Source organism: Lynx canadensis, chromosome B2 (genome assembly GCF_007474595.2).
Source record: "Lynx canadensis isolate LIC74 chromosome B2, mLynCan4.pri.v2, whole genome shotgun sequence".
Classification (NCBI taxonomy): Eukaryota; Metazoa; Chordata; class Mammalia; order Carnivora; family Felidae; genus Lynx; species Lynx canadensis.
In genome coordinates, this window is record NC_044307.1 from 54,067,492 (window position 1) to 54,085,492 (window position 18,001).

At 37.9% G+C, this 18,001-nt stretch overlaps 1 protein-coding gene across 13 annotated transcripts in view; it reads right to left on the reverse strand.

Moving 5' to 3' along the window:
• Positions 1–725: 725 nt before the first annotated feature.
• The window catches only part of DST (dystonin), a 494,969-nt gene continuing 477,693 nt past the window's right edge, over positions 726–18,001 (reverse strand). For 5 of the 13 annotated variants that reach the window (XM_030315745.1, XM_032593190.1, XM_032593192.1 and 2 more), the window contains 10 exons: positions 16,448–16,611; positions 14,843–15,005; positions 13,383–13,537; positions 13,139–13,213; positions 12,208–12,225; positions 9,128–9,245; positions 6,600–6,799; positions 6,064–6,174; positions 2,821–2,944; positions 726–2,000 (listed from right to left, as the gene is read on the reverse strand). In XM_030315745.1, coding sequence (XP_030171605.1) covers positions 1,738–2,000; positions 2,821–2,944; positions 6,064–6,174; positions 6,600–6,799; positions 9,128–9,245; positions 12,208–12,225; positions 13,139–13,213; positions 13,383–13,537; positions 14,843–15,005; positions 16,448–16,611 — 1,391 coding nt within the window. In that variant the 3' untranslated portion in view covers positions 726–1,737. Of the gene's footprint in view, positions 2,001–2,820; positions 2,945–6,063; positions 6,175–6,599; positions 6,800–7,734; positions 7,807–9,127; positions 9,246–12,207; positions 12,226–13,138; positions 13,214–13,382; positions 13,538–14,842; positions 15,006–16,447; positions 16,612–18,001 lie in introns of all 13 variants that reach the window. The other 8 variants (XM_032593189.1, XM_030315741.1, XM_030315740.1 and 5 more) reach the window with 3 other exon arrangements.

Consider the following 18,001-nt stretch of genomic DNA (forward strand, 5'->3'; position numbering starts at 1 on the left):
ATGAATGACAACACGTGATATGTTAGGTTAGGATTACCCTTTTCTATCATGGACTCCCACCTGAGACCCATGCTTGGAGAGAAAAGGAACTACTATCACTTAAAAGCGGCACCTAATTTCTGTTAGTGGAGACTCCAGGCCCTTCTCTGTTGGCCTCTGTGAACAAGGCCAAGCAGGGAAAACATAATACTACCCCCTTGAGCCTCAACAACACTTGCTGAGATAAATTTATGGAGTTCTGGGGAGAGTCATAACCTGTCACGCCCTAATCAGGATTGGCCATTCTTCTAATGGCCATTTTTTGTATTTAGGAAAATTTGATCACTCGATTTTTAAATGTACACAGGCCAGAAAAATATCACTATATTGCCTTAATAATAAAATCAGCACCCTGTCACACATCCGCTGGTTTTAATTCACGTTTTTTAGTGATTTGAGTGACTTGCTTGTTGATGAACTGTTTCCCCCTTGAATAGAAGACAGCAAGGAACCTACAGCCTCAGGGGAACACAGGAGCTTGCACACGGTTGGTACTAGAAATATTTGTAGAATACTGAATATATGTTAATGTCATTCTTAGTACATACCTTATTGTGTCCCTGTGTTTTGATGCCCCCCAAACTTACCCTGTCACCTTATTAGTAAAAATACATCAGACGTACAACCTTTATTCAAAACAAACAAACGATAGAAAAAGTTCTTTAAATAATCAGGTATTCCACATGTTCAAGTGAATAGGTTTTATTAAATGCATACTAATATCTTTCTATAGTATGTGAGTATACATAATAAATTAAAATGTATATATTTATTAAATATAGATATAATACCAGAACATGATTATTTCAGATGAGAAATCAAAATAAACCCATTTTTAAGTATCTTTTGGTCACTCCAAATTGATATTGCTCATAAAAAAATACACGGATTTTCCCTGGGGAAAAAAATTAATTCCATAGCAATGTAGTTAAGGGACATGTTTTATTTCATAGCTTTCTGCAAGCAAAATTGCTTTGATACAAAATGAGTTCAATGATACAGGTGCTACTGTCCACTCAAGCAAAAGAAAACCTCACATTTATATGAATGCACTTTATAATTATATTCTTACAGTATAATAGGTCTAATATCCGGGACGCCTCTGGCCTCATGTGAAGCGATGGCACAGAAATGCTGTAAGGTTCTCGAATGTCATAGCACTGGCAAGTGCCTAAAGTAACTTCCTGTGAGTTCTCTGTCAGACACTGCTTAAAGAACTGTACGTGGTTGTGTTCGTCTGTCTGCCCTCCCCCTTTTAGTTTACATTTTAATGATCTCAAAATGTATGCCCGGTGTGTGTCTTTTGGCTTCTCAGAGTGTCTACAAAAGCAAGAAAATGTCATGAGGTATCCTTAACGTTAGCTGCGGCTGTCGTGCTGTGGCTGTCGGAGAGGATGAGGACTTACCTGTAGGTACAGTCACCGATTCTAGTGTGTGCTCCACACCTTACAGTGCGGAAATGTTAGTGCATGTTAGACTCTTTCCTCCCCCTCACATATGATGTGACTTTAATCCCCAGAATATCTGACAAGAAATTATACAGATAAAATAAGAAGACAAATACACAAATAAGGCCATCTGCAGAATTTTAAACTCAACTCCTTGCAATTATTTCACAATAATTTCTACATCATATTTTACATCTTTCAAACTTAAATAATAAACGCTCAAGGAAGGGCCGCGGTGGAACCAATTGCACTATCTCTTTGAGGACTTGTCCAATTTGCTGGCAGGTGATTTCCTCTGGGGCGTGGGGATTTTGGAAGGCTTGGCTGTGGATGGCCGAGAACCTGCTCGGGGCGTAGGCCTGTGTGTCTGGGGGACAGTCTCCACGTCTGAGCACACAGACTGGATTTCCGAAATGTCAAAGTCTGACGCATCACTGCCTCGGCGGCTGCTGGCCCTGCTGCCAGCTTTGCTTCCGGCTCGGCTTCCTGGTCGGCTGGGAGTCTTCTTGGGATCTGAGGAGAGAGGACGGAGTTGAACCACCCTCATTCCCGGGTCCATCGACAACACATTCTTGAAACCTAATGCCACCTTTAATCTCAACACATTTTCTTGTCACCTAGCAGGCACTCAGCAGACACTTGTGGATTCGTGGCCTTTCTGCATTCCACTAGGGTCGGTAGCCTCACTCTAAGTCGATGTAATATACAAAAAGGTAGGCTTACAGACAAAAGGTAGGTTTGGGCTTAGACAGGATTCCATTTCCTACAAACAGATATAAGGAATATACCTAGAATTTAACATTACGCTTTCCAAAGTTTAACATGTGTACCTAGGGATGTGTGCAGGGCAGACATGGGGCAAACGCTTTACCCGAGGATAAGTAATTTGAAGCACAGAGGAATTTAAAAGAGAAGTCTTGAAATTTTAAAGAAACTTCATGCTTGCTGAGCCCACAACCCCAGGGACCAGGTTCACTATTCTGTGAAGAAGCAGGACTAGCATGGGTGTAAGGCCCAGTCCAGTTGGGTTTTTCCAACCACCCAAAATGGAGCCCAGGAAACTTGTAAGCAGACAGAAGAGCCAAGAGCTTCCAGCGTAAAGGGATCGGATACTGCTCTAGTTTTTTTTATGCTCATCTTCCTTTGGTACTTTCCAAAAGGGATTTTCTTGTCATTTATCCCCTACTGTTGTTGGAGGACAGGGCTATGTGTCGTTTTGAAAGAATACAGCACTGTCAATTTGTTATTTCATCCGCCATGAAGAAGAACAGGGACTTTCACCTTCAGATCATACCGCAAAAAGCTATCACAGAAAGAGCCACATCACACTTACCAGCAAACTGTGTTCGGACTCTGGCGGCTGCGGTGGTTATCAAGCCACTGTCGTCCCCAGAGTGGAAGCCTTTCCCTGATAAATATCCTGGAAGTCGAAGCTTGCTTCCTTGTATTGGTGTTCCCTGTATTTAATCAGTGAAAGGACATTTCAAGAAATCGTTCCTGTTCCACGATATTCCACTGACACCACGTTACAGATTGGTGGAAGCCCCTGCACTGGGCCTCCTCAGGAGGGGGAGTGGGAGAGGCTTTTCGATTAGATGTGGCATGGGGTTCTCTCCACTTGCTTCTTCCCACTCATTCCTTATTCCCTCCCTGAGTTAAAAAGGAATTCATATGGAAGAGAAAACACAGAAATAGAGCTCCCCAAAGGATAGCAAGATAGCAAGGGAAAAAAAAAGGCAAATTAAACCGTGAGCATATTAGTATCTTTCAGGTTGTCAGTGAACATTATGGAGTTAGAAGAGTCTTGCCAGAAAGGTTGGGAGTACATGGTACAGAGAGAGAACCGGACTCTGAAAAAGCTGTGCTTGGATATTCTGGTGCCTCCAATGCTTTTAGGGAACCATCCAGAAATAAAACTGACAGAACAATAAGTAAATGATGCCTCAACAGTCTTCATTTAAACAAACTTAACTGCAAAAAAGAGGCAGTGACATTTTACAACTTGGTACCACATCACTTCATCTACTTTCATTTCCTTCTATGGTCTTTACGCAGGAGACACGTGGGCAACACTTAGGGAAAATTCTTTAAAAATTCTTACAGGAGTTCACAGAGAATGCCTAAAGCAATCACAATCATGAGATTTTATTATAAGCCTAAAATCACTGCATTTTTTCCAGACCACTACAACATTCTGAAAATTTCCCCAAAGTTAACAAAATAAGCAAATCTCCCATGAAGTATAAGGGATGTCACTTGCCTCAATGAACTCACAGGGAGCTGCTCAGAGGAAATGAACCTGTACAAATTATGTGGGCATTTTTTATTTTTATTTATTTTTATTTGTTTATTTAATATGAAATTTATTGTCAAATTGGTTTCCATACAACACCCAGTGCTCATCCCAACAGGTGTATATGGGCATTTTTTAAATAAAATTTTTTTTTTTTTCTAAAAACAGAGTGAGCAAACATGAGTGGGCAGGAGGGGCAAAGGGAGAGAGAATCTTAAGCAGGCTCCATGCTTAGTGCAGAGTCCAATGTGGGGCTTGATCCCACGACCCTGGAATCATGACCTGAGCTGAAATCAAGAGTCAGACGCTCAACCAACTGAGCCACCCAGGCACCCCATGTGTCCATTTTTTTTTAAAATTAGTTTTTCTCATATTAGTTGTAAATGTGTAATGAAGTGTATGTAAGACATTTTGATATATTAGAGTTGCAATTTAATATAAATGTAATATTCAAAATTCATTTACATATGTATTCTATACATACATTTAAGGACAGAATTAATATGTGATTTGTATATGTATATAACTTAACTCTTTGGGGCGCCTGGGTGGCTCAGTAGGTTGAGCATCAGACTCCTGATTTTGGCTCAGGTCATGATCTCACAGATTGTGAACTGAGCCCTGTGATGGGCTCCATGTTGACAGTGCAGAGCCTGCTTGGGATTCTCTATCTGCCCCTCCCCTACTCGCTCTCTCTCAAAATAAACATTAAAAAAAACCTTAACTTTTCAAAATACTTTCATCCATGTAAGGATAATTAATCCTTACATTCCCCTAATCACAACTTTTTTGGCAAATGTGAAAAATGAGGGCCTGAGGAGGGCAGTGATCTGCCCAAGATCTGACAACTTTCATCTAGTTAAATTCCTAAGTTTAAAAGAATCTTGACAACCCACAAAAGAGTGAGGACCCCCAAATTATGAAACATATCACCCAAGGTGGCAGAATTCATTGCCATGTAAAATCATTCTTCTCGGAAGGCCTTGACTGCTCTTATTTTAGGGTCACCAACCCTACCTAGGATTCTCACAGACCCCTCCATAGAGGTATATACCTTAGTTGTTTTCTCTCTTCGGTTGTTTTGTCTAATGAGGCTATTTGAAACGAAACATAGTTTTATAGTAGTTAAAATAACATACTTAAACTCTAATCTGGGGGAATCTCTAGTTTTAAAAAAATTGGAACATAGCAGCATAGCCCTAAATATTTAAAACATACATGTTGCTTGAGGCCTCTTGAACTGTTCTCAGTTTTTGTTACACTAGATTCACCATAAGTGACAGGGTGGAAATGAAGGGTCAGGGAATGAGGAAGAATTGAAGAATGGGTTGTTTCTGCCTCAATTCTACCATTACCAGTAATGACATTTTGAATCATGAGAGTAATGAAATTTTCTCTGCTTACCTCTTACTACTGATATGAGGATTAAATAGTAGATTAGAAAGTGTTTTGAAAAGCATACAGGGCTTTTTACAGGTACTATATATCACTTTCATAAAAGGGTCCTGGACTTCATTTCAAGCAAAGTTATTTAGGGACATCACCCCAATTATTGTACCTCTAATCAAGTATGTGATCATTTGATACCTATGTGTGTGTCATTTTACAGAGAACTTTCTTTCAAATATATTTGGTTGATTTCCACTTGAATGAAATGGTCTGATATATGAGCTAATTGGGCACATTTTACATGACCTAAATGTCTTATCTCCATAAATCCTGCCATATAAAAAGCTGAAGCACACTTAAATAATAATCCTTAAAGTCTAATAAAGACACATACCTATTGAAAATGCCAGATAACTTTTTTCATACCTAAGCCACCCCCCGCCACTGAAAACTAAAAGGCTTATGTCTTACCCACCCAGTGTTCTTGTGCAGAAATAAATGTAGCATACATTTGGAAGGACCTTGCTCACAGTCTACACTTAATAAATATTCTTTTAAGCAAATACTTGTAAATGACATTGCCTCTCACTCTCACCTGAAGGGGTATTGTTGCATTTCTTGCCCAAATAATGTCTAGAAGCACAAGCATACCATGAGCTCTAAAAGAAACTTGACATAAGTCTAATATAATCTCCTGTATTTCACTCTCCCAAGAGAGAAAAGACACTCTCATGTCTTCCCAGAAATGCAGAGTTGTTTATTATTTTATAGAAGTCTGTAAAAAGACGTGGTATTATCAAAAGTGCATGTGTTAAGGGAGAGGTAAAGCAATGTTAGTGGGTGACAGTTTCAATTAAAGAAGACTGTTAGACTAGAATCTGGGCCTTACGATACCTCTGCAGACGGCACGGAAAAGTCTGAGCACTCTGCTGGTTTACAAGGAGTTGACATTTTGCTGTTTGTCAACCATGGTTTACCATAATTGCGTGTTAAAGGATGGAGAATCTGTATGGAACAATGGCAAATCAAATGTAAAGGACAGCAGATAAAAAACAAACCACAGAAAGAGATATTCATAGCAAAGAGTAATGTTTCACAGTAAGAATGATAACGATTAAAAATAAGTGGAAAGATTGGATGGCAAATTATATACATCAAAAAAATAAAATAAAAAAAATAAAGCTTTATTTAAAAAGAAAAACCAACCTGAAAGGTAACCAAAGCCTCTAAATAGACAGCCTCCATATGGGCCACAAGGCAAAAGCACATATGTAGATACATGTTTTTAAATCCTTCGTGCATCATATTGTGAGAAGGGATACAAATGGAGAAGGCAGGTCCTTCAAATGCTGGGGTCCCAAAACATTCAAAAGTATACCGGAGACAGTGACTGCATGGGAGAAAGACAACCTTTCCCAGCTGAGTCCTACCTTGGGTGTGCTGGTGGCAGGGACCTGTGGAGAGGCCGCCTGGCCAGCCTGACTGGACACAGACGTTGAGCGGTTGGGTGAAGCTCCTCGTGACGAAGGCCTCGATCTTCGGCCCCGGGGCCGGAAGGCTGCCATACCCTGACTGGCACCATCTGCTAAAATGAACTTCTCTCGAAGTTCCATGTTTGTCCTTCCTTTGGCTGGATTACGTGGCACACAACGAGGTACACAAGCAAAAGAGGAAGGGGGAGAAAAAAAGAGATGCTCAATCAATTTATGGGAAGAATAACCAGCTGGCACCACAGATTAAGTTGAGGATTTCAAGAACATCTTTTTGCCATGCCAACTCCAACTCAGCATAACAAAAAGTTAAATGCATTCCTTTACAATGCATTCCTTTTGGATACAAGTAAGTTTGGGAAAGAAAAAAAAACAGTGTGTTTATTCTAACACTAGACACCAGCAAGAATAACCACTATTAAAGAAAGAGTCAGCATGAAAATGGAAAGCTCATGCTAAAATATTGTTAATCCACCAGCTACTGATGCCCACATGGTTTCATCGCCCTTTCTGCACACTGAGAAGACAAGCCAGTAAGGCGGGGACTGTGTCTTTTGCATGTACTACTGAGGTAAGGAGAATGCCAGTTTTTTAACACTGGAATTAATTAAACAATAGAATTACACAGAATGAGAGATGGCTTGTTAATCATGATGACAACATATAAACTCTCAAGTTCTTCACTTAAATGAGGCAACTAGTATTTTTATTTTATGCCTCCAAAAAGTCTGTTTAACCAACATGCAAATAACAAACACCAGACCCAAGGATAGGAGATAATCAGTGATGCAACACTCATACAAACACATATGCACACGGAGAACACTCCACAAGAACCCAATGAGCAACGTGTTAGCATGTGTTTGATCACTTACAGAACACCTACGTGTGCAACACACCGGAAGTGTGTCAACGGTTCAGAATTTAAATTTGGAAGCACCAGCTCAGTTGGATATGAGTTAAGCCATACGCGATGGATGAAGCGTGTTATCTTAAAACAAATGATTAAAGCGAGAATGTAAAAGTAGGAAAGAGAAAAGGTAAGAGGGGAGAGGCAAAGAGAGGGGTTGCCAACCTATAGTAGGCTGAGTAGTAGTAATTGAAGAGTTTGATTCCGAACGTAACATTTTACTCCCATGATGATGAACTAGAAAAAATGACACAGGATACCAATCACATTAAAGAATACTGTTAGCAAGAGAAGAAACAAAGTACAGTAGTTGAATATGCAAAGGGTGCTCAGATCCGGCTTATAGCACACATTTTAGAAGAAAAGTTGCATCAGGAAAAGAAGCACTCTGAGATTTGACTCCATAAGAAAAACCTATTTGGAAGACTTGGCCGCAGCCACGACAGCCTCTCTAAGCAACTCGACAGGATGCTACACATTCTCATTTCTTTGTTTCATAAATGAAGGTACATTACTTCAGGCTGCATTTACTAAGAAAGGGAGTTTTTGTTATTTTGCCCCTTTTTGGGGTGTATCTGTAACTTGCAAAGAGCAGAGCTACCTGTAGGGTTGTATGCTGATCGAAGGTGCCCTTGGCAGAGCAGGGCTCACTCTGATACACCTGTGCATCCAGGTGCCAGCACTAAATTAACAAACAGGCCCCACCGGAAGAACCCCGGCCTCCCGCAGGGTAGCCTATCAGTATCAGCACAAACATTTGTGGTTGTTTGTTTAAGAGGAGTAAAATGAGCTCACAGGTTAAAGAAAATCACAGAATTTTATTGTTTCCTTTTTTCAAAGAAAAATGGACCTACTAAGTAAAGGGGACCTAACTAGAGACTGCAATCAAATGACCAGTTGTAAGGTAAATCAGTTAAGAATTCCAAAATCGACTATGGGATCTGAAAGATAAGGAAAATTAAAAGATAATCAAGGACTCTGTGGCTGGTAGATATGGAGTGAGCTATACAGTAGCATATGTTTATATTTTTAATGTGCTAACCTACAGCTTCCAAGTAAGCGTCAAGTTAGCAGTTGATAATTAATTTTTAAATGTTTAGGTATTACTTTCCTTACCTTCCCCCAATTTAAAGGAAAAAAAACCTTTCACTTTTAAACTTTTACTATCCAGCATGTTCAGTCTTCTTCACCTCAGTTTCCTTTCATTTTACTTTGCTATTTAATGACAGATGAACTCTTTTCCCTAGTTGATGTAATTACTGACTTTGAAAATTGCATATGGGAGCATTTCATTAAAAAATGAATACATCTACTCTAGTATTTCCTGTCTATCACTCTCATAATTATCCAGAAGAAGTAAGAAAAAAAAATGAGAAGAACATGGTTTACATGATTGCCGAAAGTTCTTTGGGAACTTTAGGCTGACAGAGACCAATGTGAAATGTTCATTATCGTAATAAATAACCAAAATTAGACCCAGCATGTTTTTGATGCTGGGAAGTAATACAAAATTGGTATACTTTCATGGTATTATTATCATAACATAGCATCTCCTTACCCCTGCAAGGATCATTTTTCACCAAGAACTCATCAAGCGCCATCCATCCGCCTCCAACACGAACCATTACGGTACTTCGTAGGATTCGAACGAGCCTCAGCTGCTGGGAGTCCCCAAACTGTGAAGATGAAAGACAGAACCTCTAATTGTCAACAGTAAGGCTAAACACCTAAGGATTATATGCAATCTGCAGTAGCTTAAGCAACCAACTTAAATTTCTTGCTTAGTTCACAGCGATTAGTAAAATCTCATAAAAAGGGGTTTGAAATGATCTGCGTTAGACTGCTGCATGCTGATTTAGCCCAAAGGAAACAGTTTGAAAAAAGCTACCAAGGTTATCAAGTGTAATATTGAAGCTTTGTTCCAGAAATGAATTTTCTTTATGATAGAAACATTAGTAAGGCAGTAATTGAAAGATGTTTCTAGAAATTAAACACAGACATCAAAATAAGCACTGGCCCACCTGCCAGGGCTTATACAAAATAAGATTCTAAAGAAAGTTTAGTAAACTCTGATTCTTCTTCATTAAAACTTTCTCTTATACTAAAACTATTTTCCACTGAAATCTGCAGGAATAATCTCCATAAGCTCATTCGGTTTTCCCTAAGAGCAGTTTTGACTTTAGAGAGATAAAGCAGTAAATGAACATGACCAGCAAAAATTTCACAGTCAACTAAAATTTCTGGATCACTAATGATCTGGTAAACCAATCTGTCAAAGGCTGGATTAGTGTGCCATTTTGGATTACTGTAATATTAGAACAGCCAGTGACACATTATTAGTGATACAGCTTTCGAATCTAAAAGGCTTTGTCTTAGAGCTGTTTGTACCATAATTACTGACACTAATATGCAATTGTGTTCTTACCCTTTCAATGGATTTCCAATCACTTGGATATGCTACAAATTCTGCAAGTCTGGAATAACCGTCTAGAGTACAGATAGTTTTTGATCCTAAGATTTGTTTTGAAAGCCCATGAGAAATAATTTTATACTTCGAAATCATTTCTAATAGGCTCATGTTCAGCTTGTAAAAATCACCATACTGATTTTCATGGTTGCCAACTCAACAGATACCATAGCAAAATGAACAGTCAAGTAAACATAGTTTCTTTTAAAGGCAGGTAAGATGCAATTGTGACTTTGACTATTTGTCTGGACTCATGATGGGTAAACAGAAAACTTCACTTTAAATAGAAAACAATCTGCTGCTTTTCAATATGCTTTAACATTGAGTTTCAGGAATAGAACCTAAAACAAAGCCAACCCATGACCCTGAAACTCAAAAGGACCTGGAAAGCATGTAAAATGCACCAGCAGGAACTCAGGCGTTTTACATCAACCCTTTTTATACTGCTATTTCTAAAAGTAGTCCATTTTCAAGCCTTGAGATTTAAACTCTCTTATAATTGAACCGGTTCCTGAAATGTAAATTAAAATTTTGAAATTAAAATATATATTTATTTTGTTAGAAAAAAATTTGGTGCTGCTAATAAGCAAAGGAAAAGGAAGGGATTTAAAGAAAATTACCCTTAAGAAACCAGATAATTAAACAAGATACTTTCAATCCAAGATTATGTTCAAAACAAAAGGAGAATTACTATTTTACAGAGATATTTCAAGTCTAATAAATATAAATTTTTATTTTGAGAATGTATTTTCTAGACAATAACATTGCCTTCAGAATTTCTCTAATTTTCCTAACAGCCAAATCGTGATGTAAGAAAAAAATAGATTAATGTTGCTCTTTGTGTTTTCAGTAAATAAAACCATTTAAAGTGAGCATTTTTCTCATCCTTTCCACAAATAAAAAATACTACCCCAGGGGCGCCTGGGTGGCGCAGTCGGTTAAGCGTCCGACTTCAGCCAGGTCACGATCTCGCGGTCCGTGAGTTCGAGCCCCGCGTCGGGCTCTGGGCTGATGGCTCAGCGCCTGGAGCCTGTTTCCGATTCTGTGTCTCCCTCTCTCTCTGCCCCTCCCCCGTTCATGCTCTGTCTCTCTCTGTCCCAAAAATAAATAAAAAAAAACGTTGAAAAAAAATTAAAAAAAAAAAATACTACCCCAATTGTTAACTCAGAAAATAATAATAAGTGAATATGACAGTAACTTTTTATATATTATACTTAATGCCAAGTTTTAAAGACATCAATTCGAAGGACCTGAAAATTTCTATTTGAAAAAATTACGTGCTTGCAATAAATGGGAGTAAGAGGGAATTTGAAACTTAAGCTACAATATGGCTTAACAACTGAGAGGCAGAGGAATATCTAATATGATATGGTCAGGTATTACAAATAGTATGCTTCTTTCCAAAAGCATACAGGGAAGAACTCTTCTCCTTTGTTTAAATCAAAACACAATTTCTCTTATCTTTAGTTCTAAAACTTGTGATCATCATGACACAGTGCCACTGGACAGTTTATACTGACTTCAATGTGAAGTCAAAATGGGATAAAGCATGGGTTAGGATTTCATATGGGAGATGCATGTTCTCAAAATGAATGATACCAGTTAAAACCTCCAGAGTTAAAATTTCTACTTGGAAAATGCAAAGCCCTAAAATTGATGATTTAGGACAAATAGGACAATAGCTGCTTTGGAGAGAACACATTACTTGTGGCTGAGTGCCAGGGAGATTTCTCACTTCTCTGTCTTCCCACGTCATTGCCTGACGCTGGTCCTTCTCTAGCTACTGTAGACCATGTGACCTCAATGGTTAAATACAGTGTAGAGATGTGTGCAGAATCAAATTTGTGTTCCAATGAGTATTTGCATAAAATACATATAACATATTATTATAAACTGGAATTAAAAATTGCATTTGCAACACTGTGACCAGTCAAGCTACAATTTATTATCTGGTTTGCTTAAAAGTAATCTCCTCATTTAAGACACACTGCAAAAAGGAATCCTGGATCAAGGATCCTTACAGCATTTACAGAAACACCACGCCAACCAACAATGTAGTAGCTAGGGCAACAGCATGGGAAAGATTGGCCATGGCAAGCTTTAATGGCTATGAATTAAAGTTTAAAAAAAAAATCATTGGGAACTTGAGAATACATTCCACTGGTTTATACCTGATTTCCCAGGAAGAACTGATAAAAAAAAAATGAAAAATGGAAGAAAGACACAATTAGTTCAATAGGAAACTTTCTATATGACTCTAGAACACACACACACACACACACACACACACACACACACACACACACACAATCTTTCACACTCAGGGCTCCTGGATACAGTACCTAGTTTAGAAATGTGCAGGTACCCATGTGTTCAGACTTCAAACCAAATAGGCAGAAAATTTCCTATACAAGTTTTTTTGAAAAGCTTTGGGTTTCAAATTTAGGTTAGAAATTCAAATATGTAGATGAATCTTTTCCAATGTGGAAATATACAAATTAAAATTAAAAAAAATTTCATTTGTAAGTAACAAACTGTATTAGGGAAACTCAGCACATTTCCTGTCTAGCTACTACATATAAGAGATATCCCAAAACAGAGAAAAAAAAGAGAGAGGAGTGACAAAGTCACATTAGTCTTCAAATAATTGTTCTGAAGAAGGTGGACTGAGCTTTTGAGACTTCGAATGAAAGGAAAAATAACTGTACAAGTGGAAAACATTGCCTCTTTTTTCACTTTTCTAAAAATGAGTCAACATTTTTAACTTTATGGTTCTGGCTTCGAATAGCTTTGTTACTAGAAATATGAAAACTTACCTGTAGTCATAATAAAATATATTATAAGTCACACGAACCAACTTGAGTATGTGAGATGTGTTTTCCTCCTTAAAAGTAACGTACATGTCAAAGATATGTCCTAATTTACAAAATGCAGGATATGTTTACAGAATGTAAAATGACAAAAGTTGGAATTTTATAGACCACTATATTGTGATGTGAGGTAAAAGTAATTAGCATTCCTGGAAAGCAATGCAGATCAAATTGCATACAAATTTCAATTCTTCTCCTTCAAGAGAACTAAACCGTTATTTTGCAGACTTACCCTGTATTTGTTATCTCCGATCTGTTCAACTTGAAATCGTTTTGCACATTTACACTTAGCTACTTGTCTTGTCACCTGCCAAAAAGAACAATGAAATGTCCACTTTAATGTTATTACACACTGCGGAATCCTTAAAACCTTGACAGGACAACTCAAAATGAAATAAATAAAACGGCTGCATGGGTTGTGCAGGATATCCTGGCAGCACAAGATGTTGTTGCAGGTGGTGGAAAGATAACGATACCTCATCCTCGATTTTGTCGGCGTCAGTGACAGGTTTATATGCGTCTTTATTCGGATGAAGGGCCGCTACAAACTCATAGTAGTCAATGTATCCATCGCCGTCTCGGTCAAAGATGTCTGCAACTGCGCTCATCTCCAGGCGGCTGGTTGGAAACTCTAAAATTTTCAAATAGTAAATAGCATTACTGAGGTATAACTGACAAATAAAATTGTAAGACGATGAAAAGTGTATATTGTGATGATTTGATACACGTACGCACTGTGAAAGGATTCCTCCCATCAAGTTAGTTAACACATCCATCACCTCACATATTTATCTTTTTGTTTTGTTTTGTTTTTCTGAAAACTTAAGTTCTACTCACTTAGAAAATTTCAATGACACAGTACAGTATTATCAACTATAGTCACCACATTATACTTTAGAACCTCAGACCTTACGGTGAAAGATTGTACTCTTGTACCAGACTCTCCCTATTTCCCCTCACCCCCACCCCCAGACCCTAGCAACCACTTTTCCACTCTGAGTTTAACTCTGTATTTAGATTCCACATATGAATGATAATTAGGATACTCTCAGAATAAGCCATACTACATTCCCAACGAAAGTTTTTAAAACCTAGCTATTTACAGTAATATTTGACAAAAAGATTTAAGCTTTAAAAAAAAAAAAAGGAAGAGGTGTAACATGTTAATTCTGCCTCAAGACATTCTTGATTGTATTATTTTGATCTTAATGCTGCCAGTTAAATTATCAGGGTCATCAAATATATTAAAATCCTTAAGAAGCCGATTGACATCGAAACAAACGAAACCAGTGTATAGGACCTACATTTATCTTTAATGACTACACCAGGGTGAATCACTTGAAACTGCTATTTTTCTAGTTCAAAAACTGTTTCATATTAGTAAGTTTCATATGGTTCAACTACCACTTTACTTAAGGAATATATGGATTTTATACATATGAATATACACATTCATATGATTGTATTAAATTTCCTTTAAGAATTACTTCCAGTAACACCTTCCAGAGAAGGCATATCCATATGACTAAACTACCAATAAAGTGACAAATACCTTAAGAATTTTTAAAGAGTTCTAATTTCCTACTAATGACAACGATCAGAATGTCAATTAGAACAAAAAAAGGGAAGAGACTGACTTGCGTTTATTGATTTCCCATTATATGTCAGGCCAAACAATCTAAGAATCAAATATTATTAAGTTTATTATCCTAATGAGGACACAGCTGCAGTGGAACAAGGAATATACTAATTGTGGTTACACAATTACAAGTGTGCCTGAATCCAAACCCATGAATTTTACCAAGGGCACTTTTCACTGAGGGCTGTGACTTCACAGCCAAGTTTAAAGGCGATGCTTTATTGGTAACACAAGTTTAAACGGTGCTTATTTTCTTTAAAAATTACATCATTTACAGTCACCCCTGTTGGGACTTACTTGAGGAAAGAATTCCATCAATAAATTCTTGTCGGGTTATTTTCCCATCCTGATCTTTATCAATTCTCCTGAAGAAGTCCATCACTCGAGATTTCTTATGATTCATCCATCTCATGTATTTTTTCCGCCAGATATCAAAATCAAAGTTAGCAAATTCCCTCAGCTGGAAAGGACAAAATGTATTTTGGTTAATTCAGTGCTCAAATTATACCTTACACTTTATGAATAAAGTTATTTTTAATGATCTTCTAGATAAAGCACCTATCTTTCCCACTTCAAACAAAGGTATGATCTTGCACAGTGAACTCAGAAACATTTTTCCTGTAATTTCACTAGTGTCACTGGCTTTTCTTTACAAATAAAAGTTCCTCAAAAAGTCAAACTGAAAAAAAAATTTTTTTAAGTTTTTATTTATTTATTTTGAGAGAGAGACAGAGACAGAGACAGAGAGAACACAAGCTGGGGAGGGGCAGAGAGAGGGGGAGAGAGAGAGAGAATCCCAAGCAGACTCTGTGCTGTCAGTGCAGAGCCCATTGTGGGGCTTGAACTCACCAACTGTGAGATCAAGACCTGGGCCAAGATCAAGAGCTGGATGCTCAACCAACTGAGCCCCCCAGGCACCCTCAAACTGAAAATTTCTGATCATGCCAATGTGATCATGCTCCAAAGTAATAACACCTCTAGAAAGTTCTCTGCCCACTGAGCACCAGGCCCAGCGTGGTAGCACTTACCTCTGTTTTCTTTCTGCTATTTGTCATTCTACCTCCTTTAGGCTTCTAAAAATTTCCCAGTTTCAGAATCTGAAACTCTAAATCTCAGATCACAGAATATAAATAATGAAAATATCTGAACTATAAACGGTTACATTTTCCAGGTAATACCAAGCAAACATATGTCAAGCTGGATCTTTTCTTTTTAATTTTTTAAAAAATTTTATTTGAGAGACAGAGAGAGAGAGAGAGTGCAAGCAGGGGAGGGGCAGAGGAAAGGGAGAGAGAGAATCCCAAGCAGGCTCCATGCCACCAGCACAGAGCCCAACATGGCGCTTGAACTCATGAACCATGAGATTATGACCTGAGCCAAAATCAAGAGTCGAATGCTCAACTGACTGAGCCACCCAGGCGCCCCAAGCTGGATCTGATTCCTTTTCTTAAGGAGTCAGCTTCTGCTTATGTATAAACATTATAGTTTGACCCTTGAACAACATGGGTTTGAATTGTGTGGATCCACTTACATGCAGGTTTTTTTACAAAATAAAAAAAGACGTATTTTCTCCTCCTTGTGATTTTTTTCTTGTGATTTTCTCAATAACATTTCCCCTCTTCTAGTGTATTTGATTGTAAGAACACAGTATATAACAAATACACAAAATTTGTGTTAATTGATTGTTATCAGTAAGGATTCTGGTCAACAGTAGGCTATTAAGCAGTTAAGTTTTGGGGGAGTCAAACGTTATATGTAGATTTTTGACTATGCGGTGTGTGGAAGGGTGTTGGTGCCTCTAACGCTCATGTTGTTCAAGGGTCAATTATAATTTTTTATTATACTGATTCCCTAAACCCATATCCCATATATCAGGGGTGCAGAATGTATGAGTTTTCTAACCTCTTCCAGTCTGTCCAAGGCATCATTAAGCTTCCTCCTTCTTTCCAGTGCGAGGAGCCAAACTTGCTGCCATTTGCTCACCAACAAGTTGACCCTGGGATTCTTGGTTTCGATTTGTGTCTGTGATCCAGAGGGATATAAGCTTGATGCTGGGAAGCGCTTTCCTGTTAAAATACAACTTTAGTTAGGAGGGCAGTTTCCAGGGTTCTGAATTATGTTAAGGCCGGGCCTTTATCATTCCCAGCTAAGACTGAATCACCTTAATAATTTAGAAATATCCTATTTAGATGATGCATAATGTTCAAGTCCAAATCTGTTTTACTTACCAAGGATCTTCTGTATAAATTAGAGAAACATATCTTGACAAGGGCATTTAAATACTGGAATGATCTCTTATAAAATTATGTTTAAAAGCATTTTCCAGCTTAAAATCCATGCCATTTCAATGACAATGAATTACCTTGTGATCTTCTCTCTTGTTAAGGGATGATAAAAGAGATCTCCCAGGACAGTGAGACTTATCTTAGAATAAGTTACACAAATTCAGCTGCCCTTCTTAGAAAAAAAGGCTGAAAGGAGGGCAGGTGAGGGCAGGAGACACTGGCCGTTCATTAGAGTCAGAGCAAGATACTTTACAAATTCCAATCAAATATCTAAGTGTGTGTAAAATCCCAGCGTTCATCCAAATCCATTTCCCGCTGAGATTGCATGTTTCCCGTGCATAGTCTCATACCCCAATTTCCTGCCTTACTAAAGTTTTCTCCCTCTTTTCTGGCTATTTTTCACAAGTTTTTATAATGTCACAGAACAATTGTCTCAATGCATTTTCCTCATCTACCTGATTAAATGTGGCCTAGAAAAACTACTGGCCTAAAGTCATACAGGAAGTGAGTGTCCAAGCTGGGAAATGCCCAGAGTTCCTAACTCCTATTGGAGTTATCAATAGCTAGTATTTATTGAGCATTTAACTACATGCCAAGAAGTATGCTAACCACCTCACACACATCAGCTCATTTAATTGTTACCAGAATCCAATGAAGTTATAATTATTCCCTTATACAGATGAGTAAATTGAGGCTCAGACAGAGTTTAAGTAACTTGTCTAAGGTTATATCTCCCTAGTTGGTAAGTCGTGAGAAGAGCCAAGGAGTCTGTCTCCAGAGTTCTTAATCACATTGTTACCTTGCCCCCTTGTGCAATACAGTAACTAAAAGATCTGAAACCATTTTTTTAATTAAGGCACTATTCAGAAATACATCAAATATACCACCATTCAGAGATAAATTTTGCTTATTTTAAATCTTCTCCAAACCAGCTATTATTGTTTTAAGTGTCACTTTTGACACTCTTTTGTGGAGTCAAGATAGTCTGAGAAGTAAATAGAACCTGAAGTCATATGAACATGGGCAAAATCTATTGGACTGCTGGTCACCAATGAATAGTTAGGTCATGAACTTTACCCAAGTCATGGTTATTTCTGTTATATTCCATCTTAGGGCTAGTTATATAATGAAAGCAAATGGAGATGATGATTTCTGTTCTTGTTGCAAATTT